This window comes from Chrysochloris asiatica, unplaced genomic scaffold (genome assembly GCF_000296735.1).
Source record: "Chrysochloris asiatica unplaced genomic scaffold, ChrAsi1.0 scaffold00160, whole genome shotgun sequence".
NCBI classification, from domain to species: Eukaryota; Metazoa; Chordata; class Mammalia; order Afrosoricida; family Chrysochloridae; genus Chrysochloris; species Chrysochloris asiatica.
This window is the reverse complement of record NW_006408678.1, coordinates 5,686,755-5,694,088: the sequence shown is the minus strand read 5'-3', so window position 1 is coordinate 5,694,088 and position 7,334 is coordinate 5,686,755. Positions and strand designations below refer to the sequence as shown.

Below are 7,334 nucleotides of genomic sequence, written 5' to 3'. Positions count from 1 at the left end.
GCTACCAGAACTCCTTGAGACTCACCCTAGAATAGTGATTTCCCATGTAAGTCATGCTTTGCTTGGCCTTCACCATTCCTGATATCTCATATTACCTAGGATTCTTTGTTTCAAATGACTGAAACGGTTGGGAGTTTGAGTTCTCATATTCTTTCCATCCCACCATACATTTGTTACTTATCTACATTGTACAAACTCAATAATGACAGATGCACTTCATGGAAATCAATTACTTCTACCCTTTCAAGTCGGGATGTGAGTAGCCTGTCTCCTCTGTCCAGTCTCCAGATACTTCCTGAGTCTCCTGCAGTTCTAGTAGGCTCTACTGTAGTCCACAGTCCTAGAGAGAAAAGAAATCACTCAGCAGACAGCCCATGTGGAGAGATAGAAGTGCCACTGTCACAGACATGTTAAAGTAAAGACCATGATAATGATGACAACCAGGAATTCATGAAATGTATACGGTGTTGACCATTTTCTTGCCTTTGTTCATCCATGCCTGCCAACAGCCCCTGAGGCAGTGGTGGTGGTGAAAAGCGCCGTCTGTCAGTCCCAACTCATAGCAGCCCTGTGTAGGGTTTCATAGGAGCAACTGGTGAGTTTGAACCATCGACCATGCACTTCAAACCAACCTTGCAGTCCAGTGCATTATCCTACAGTGCCACACCAGAAAGTGTTATTATCTCCCTGGCATAGATGAGTAAACTGAGGCACACTCACTCCTACACATAGGGCGACATCCATATGGGATGATGTCTTCTGGAGAATAAGATCAGTTCCATGGGGAAAGTACAGTTAATAGCTCTGAAAGGCCAAACGGCCTACTTCTTTTGCTTCTGTTAATGTGGGAGCTGAGAAGGGGCAGAGCCTGGTCCACCATTATGGGCTATAGGCTCTTTCAGGGCCTCAGTTACCATCTGCAAAATGGGATCATTATAATATTGATTCCATAGACTTGTAAGGATCACTAGAATTAATGTATCCTAGGCCCCGGCACGAGGTCACATGAGTTGGAACCAACTCTACAACAGCTAACAACACAACAGACCTGGCATGCGGTTGGTGCCAATACATGATTGTGGTTGTTATCATTTGTTTATTCCATTATTTACTCTTAGTAATGGGGTTTCTGTGGTTTTAAGTAGGAAAAATTCTTGTTTTGCCGAGTTAACAAACAGGCATGCATTCTCCTATATCCTTTCCTGGCAACCATCCTAAAATAAAACCAACATTAGTGTCCTATAATGGTTCTGTAGCTCCAGCTCTCAGATACAGTTGGCTGTTTAAGAAAAACGTTCTGTGGATTTGTTTCATTCCATGAGATTTGTGTGCTTATTACGCAGAACATTGAGGTACATGCACAATGGAGAAGAATTCCCATTCAAGACACAGTTACAGTTTCAGTGCCCAAGATGACTCTCTTTTATTTATTTGCTTAGAATTCACTCTTGGCTTCGCTTCCAAAACAGAATTTTAAACAGCCACCGCTGCTCTTTCAAAATAAGCCTTTGGTTACATAGATGGTGATAAAGTATAGTCAATTTGATAGTTCATTCACAATCACCAAAGAAGCCCTTCTGAATTATTGTTGAACCAATTCAACATACATTCTATGCGTGTTAGAATGAAGTACCAGGGAGCTTGGATAGAACTAAATATTCTGGTACTTATTTGTTGCTGTTGTTGTTGTTAAGGGCCTTCAAGTCGGTTCCAACTCATAGCGACCCTGTATAGGGTTTCCAAAGAGTGGCTGATGAGCTTGAACTTCCGACCTTGCAATTCAAATCTACCTTGCTGTCTAGTGCATTAACCCACAGGGCACATAGAATGTATAATAACACATTATTTACCACGAGGTCATTTTTCAGCTGTAAGACACAGTTGTTCGAACAGAACATGAGAACACTGAATGGTTTAAAATTAAGAAAGGTGTGCAACAGGGTTGTATTCTTTCACCATACTTATTCAACCTGTATAATGAGGAAATAACCTGAGAAACTGTGTTCTATGAAGAAAAACGTGGCATCATGATTGGAGGAAGAATCATTAATAACCTATCATATGCAGATGATACAACCTTGCTTGCTGAAAGTGAAGAGGACTTAAAATATTTACTGATGAAGATCAAAGACCACAGCCTTCTGTATGGATTACGTCTCAATGTAAAAAAAACCAAAAACCCTCACCACTGGATCAATAAACAACATTCTTATCAACGGAGAAAAGATTGAAGTTGTCAATGACTTCATTCTTCTTGGATCAACTATCAACACTCAGGGAAGCAGCAGTCAAGAAATCAAACGACGTATTGCATTAGGCAAATCTGCTGCACAAGACCTTTTTAAAGTGTTCAAGAGCAAAGATGTCAGCTTGAGGACTAAGGTGCGCCTGACCCGAGCCATAGTATTTTCAATAACCTCATATGCATGTGAAAGCTGGACAGTGAATAATGAAGACCATAGAAGAATTGATGCTTTTGAGTTATGGCATTGCAGGAGAATACTGAAAGTGCCATGGGCTACCAAAAGAACCAACAGATCTGTGTTGGAAGAAGTGCAGCCAGATTGCTCCTTGGAGGCCAGGATGGCCAAACTTCGTCTCTCATACTCGGTACATATTGTCAGGAGGGACCAGTCACTGGAGAAGGATATCATGTTTGGTAAGGTGGAGGGTCAGATAAAAAGAGGAAGACCCCCAGCGAGATGGATTGGACAAGTGGTAGCATCAATGGACTTAAGCATGGCAATAACAGTGAGGTTGGCCCAGAACCGGGCAGTGTTTCATTCTGCTGTGCATAAGGTCGCTATGAGTCGGCACCAACTTGATGGCACCTAACAACAACAACAAATGTCTACACTGCTTTTTCCTACCAGCTAAATAGGGATTTCTGGTGCTGTGGGTTAATGCACTGGGCTGCAAAGTCTCTTTGAACCACAAGGTCGGCAGTTCAAACTCACCAATTGCTCCTTGGAAACCTTATACAGGTTGTGATGGGTCTGAACCAACTCGATAGCACTTAACAACATAATATGGTATATTATAATTATAATCTGATGTATTCTAGAGAATAAATGAGGGAAACAGAATAGAACTCTTGTTTGGTTTTTTATTTTTATTTTGAGAGAAATGACAAAAAGTTTGAAAATTTTTCAAAGGATAATAATGGTTAGAGTTATGGTTGCTAATTCTAATTAAGATCCCTTGCTACATGCCAGGAACCGTACTGTGCATTTTACATTAAATTAGCACCCTAGGAGAGCATGGTTTTTGTTTTTGTTTTTGGTTTTTTCTTAAATGTTTTATTGTGAATTATGTGATAGTTTACATGGGAGAACATTAATTTTACATTCGTTCTATCGTATATCATCTCATTGCCATGATTACAATCCCCTCCATGCATCATCAACCAACCAAAGGGCATACCCTGCAATCCTGCCCCCTGGACCTCCCAGGTCTTCAGCATACAGTTGCTCTCCCTCTCTGGATCTAAAGTCTCCAGCTGCTCCATTGCTCCACATCATCATCTCTGCCTCCATTTCAGGCATCACTTCTTCTCTGGGTTGGGTCCCGCTCTCGGCTTTTCTCCCTTGATGGTCCTAGGGACCTCCGCTCCTAGACTGAAACATTAATCACTCCCCTCCTTGCTATAAAACGTCTACCTTTACATTTCCAACCCTCACAATCCGTCCTGATAACAATTATTCACTGTTGTATCACAAGAGACCCGTCTGCATTTCATTGCATCAGCCCCACCTAGACAGATTGGATACTCACTGGAGATTCTACCTTCCTTCAGACCCTCTGGATTTAGGTTCCCTCTTGAAAGCTTGTAAGCCAGTCACTTCTTGCCTTTGTAGCCCCCAGGCCCCCATTTTAGGTAGCCAATGTCCAAGTTGCCCATAGGAGAGCATGTTTTGACTGCCGTATCCTTATTTCATGGATGAGGAAATCAAGGCATTGGAGATTAAGGAGGTGTTCAGGATTATCCAACTGATCAAGTATAGGATCAAGATTCAAACCTTGAGTCTGTCTGTTTTTCATATAGAAAAACAAACGTGAGGTTTTAGAAGAATTTAGCTCTTCTCAGTGCCAGAAAGGTCAAAAGGTGAACAGAGAGTCCAACATTAGAACGGAAGGCCCACTGGGACATAACAAGAGGAGAAGGAATGAGTGCCCCCATTCCAGGCCTTTGACTGCTGACTGAAGAACATACCAAACAGTTGACATGCAGTCTCTTACGGCTCACAGGAGACCCTCAGCATTTCCAGTTGCTGATTTTTGAGAAGTAGATCAGACTTTTGGTCTGAGATGCCTTTAGGTTGGATTGGAACCTCCCCCCTTTTCGACTAGCAACCAAGTGCATTAACGTTTTGCACACAGGGACGCCAACCTGATGTAATCTAACCAGATAGGCATTCTCTCGGCTAGAATGATGGATCAAACACAGTTGTGAGATCAATAAGACCTGCAGCTTTGGAAAGTAAAGCCAGAAAGCAGAGAAATGTGTCCATAGAGAAATCCAGAAAGAGACCCTCAGGCATCATATGACAATGGGCTAGGGCAAAAGTCATGTGTCAAAGAAATCTGCTTCTCGCTCACTCTCAGTATTCTGATATCTATATGCTACAACACCTCACCCAAAGTCTAGAGGTCAATATTTGATTTGTATTACTGCCATATACCAAGGTGCCCTGATAGTGTAGTGGATTACGAGCTGCGAACTGCGAAGTCGGCAGTTCAAACCCATCAGTCACTCATCAGAAACCGTATACAGGGTCGCAATGACTTAGAACCAACTCAACAACACTTGACAACAACAGCTGCACTTAAACCTCTGAAAATAAAATTCTTTGACTGAGGATTTCGTCCTTTGATGGTTCTAGCCCCAATGATCCTTTACATGATGAGGCGAAGACATAAAAGCTTTTCTGTCCATGCTACCTAAGGGACAGCTGTGTTTTCACCATTCTGTGAATTACATCAACCCACACCAGGTTCCTTTCTGTCTAACTATACACTTATCTATAGTGTGGTACTGTAGGATAAGCACTGGACTGCTAATCAAAAGGCCAGTGGTTCGATCACTCTGCAGAAACCCTTTTAACAGGATCGTTATGAGTCTGAATGGACTCTATGGCACTTAACAAGAATGGTTACCTGAATGAAGAGGTTTTTTTCTTTTTAAACAACTATTTGGAATTTATACCTGATGTAAAATAATAATGAGTGATGAAAAAATGACAGATGCATGTCAGCAGCTCTTCCTCACTCGTTTTTTGTTTGTTTTTTTGCTTTCTGCTGTGATATAATCCTTTCATTTTTCTGCATTTTTCGAAGTAAGACCAGGGATGAATTCTAATCAGACTACAATTGACCTTGGAGCCTAGACATAGCTGTGACTCTTCAGCCAAACTGCTCATTGTAAGACATTGTCTTCCCCTTTTGGAAGTAGTCACCTGCAGAAAAAATGCAGGAAATCCCCAATACTAACAAAGATGAGGATCCCACAGCATGTCAATAATATAAAACATTTCTGTCTTTGATATTTTATTTAATAATCAAATGGGAAACACCGATAAAGGAGATCACCTTCATTAACAACCTCTTCCTGCCCAGAGTAGAAGCAGTGGGTTACCATCAAGCAGACTCAGACTCATGATGAGACTTCCCCCCACCCCCACCCCACTATGTGGCAGAGTAGAACTGAGCTCCATAGGGTTTGGACTCCAACCTTTCAGTTAGCAGCTGAGTGCATTAACTGCTTGTACTACTCAAGCACTCCAGCTGGTACACAAATGTCACTAATTTCTGTCTGGTCGCCAGTAGGGATTCAACAAGACTTTGTGCACAAACACTCTATACTCTTTGATCATGGGTATACTTGGTAAGATGCATATTTTTTAAAACATCCTTCACAGGCTCACGGTTACCCAATACCACCCATCCAAAATCATGTAAGCACCATTAGAATTTGACTGCAATTCAATAACACCTCGACACCACAGCTCTGAAAATTTTGGGTATGTGTAAGTGGAAATCAGGCCTATGAACTTTAGGACTATAAGAGATGGTTGACTCTGTTTCCCAGTGAACAGCAGATTGCTTCATAATAAAATGAAGCACCACAAAGCCGGAAGATCTTGGACTCATTGTCAGTGAGAATGTGACTCTCATGAGGGCAGGGCACTATGAAGAGCTTGATCTCTGGAGTAAGAGACTCCATTCACTGACCACTCATCGCCCCCTAGACTCCACACAATGTGTTGTCTATAGCTGTGTCTCATTTTGTTTCCACAGTAGCCCTAAAATATAGGTAGATGGCACCAAGTCTTTCCTGAGAAGGGCAAAGGCCTGAGTGCCTTTAAATTGTCCTGCTGTGGCCTGAGGAGATGCCTAAGCAGCAAAGACAGAACTGACTGCTCACTTTGCCTTGCTTTTTCCATCTCTTTATTATAGCCTTGCTAAAAATCTATATGGAGTCCTGGTATCCGCAAGGTCAGTTTGAATTGCAAGGTCAGAGGTGCTAACTCACACCTCTGATAACCAACAACAGAAATCTATATAATATCATTTAAGGCCTGACCCACACCATATTTCAAAACATAGTGTGTCTTGGGCCACTTAATATCACATGGTAGATTGTTTTTCTGCTCCAGTCTTCTTGGTTGTACACCTGGGTACAATGGCTGCCTGGATTTGAGAACTGTCTAGGGCTGTGGCAAGTAACATTTTTCTGTGATACGTTTGTCTAACAATTACATTTCACTTTTTGTTTCTAGAAAATGAAGCGCCAGCCCCAGCCCCAGCCCCACCCCCGGAAGGTAAGTAAAGATACTCCCTCACATGTTTGGGCTACAAATATGGTGCATCTATACTTAGCCTCCATTGAAGCTTTAACTCAACTCCTACTGAGAAATTGGGTGTCAACAGTTATAAGTTTAATGCATAACAATTTATATTACTGTTACAGGTTATCTAATATGGATGGCACTTTTTAAGTGAAAACCATGTGGTTGAGCGTTATAAAACTTTTCAGGTTATAAAAACCTTGTTGTTAAACTCATGTTTTACACTTAGGAAAGTTGAGCCTCCTAGAGGCTGAATGACTTGCAAAATCTTTTCACATCTGGTGAGGGGCAAACAAAACCCATGTCTTCCTTGTGAGAATGGGTAGTGGATATTACCTCAGCCTTGGACGGTCAGCAGTCCTTCTCCAATTTACACTATGTCCCATCAGACACCTCCAAAAAATTCCATAGGGAGTTTCTAGCAAGTTCTGATGCTCCCTAAGTCTCAACATTGGAGTCCTGGTGTAGTGCTGTAGGATAAGCACC

The 7,334-nt window shown here is 41.8% G+C and overlaps 1 protein-coding gene across 5 annotated transcripts in view; it reads left to right on the top strand.

Annotated features, from left to right (window-relative positions):
• MYBPC1 (myosin binding protein C, slow type) overlaps positions 1 to 7,334 on the top strand; it is a 129,262-nt gene that overhangs the window by 21,161 nt on the left and 100,767 nt on the right. For 4 of the 5 annotated variants that reach the window (XM_006871098.1, XM_006871101.1, XM_006871099.1 and 1 more), the window contains exon 2: positions 6,780 to 6,821. The exons of the other annotated variant lie outside the window; for it this stretch is intronic. In XM_006871098.1, the coding sequence (XP_006871160.1) occupies positions 6,780 to 6,821 (42 nt within the window). The remainder of the gene's footprint in view (positions 1 to 6,779; positions 6,822 to 7,334) is intronic. 5 annotated transcript variants of the gene reach the window in all.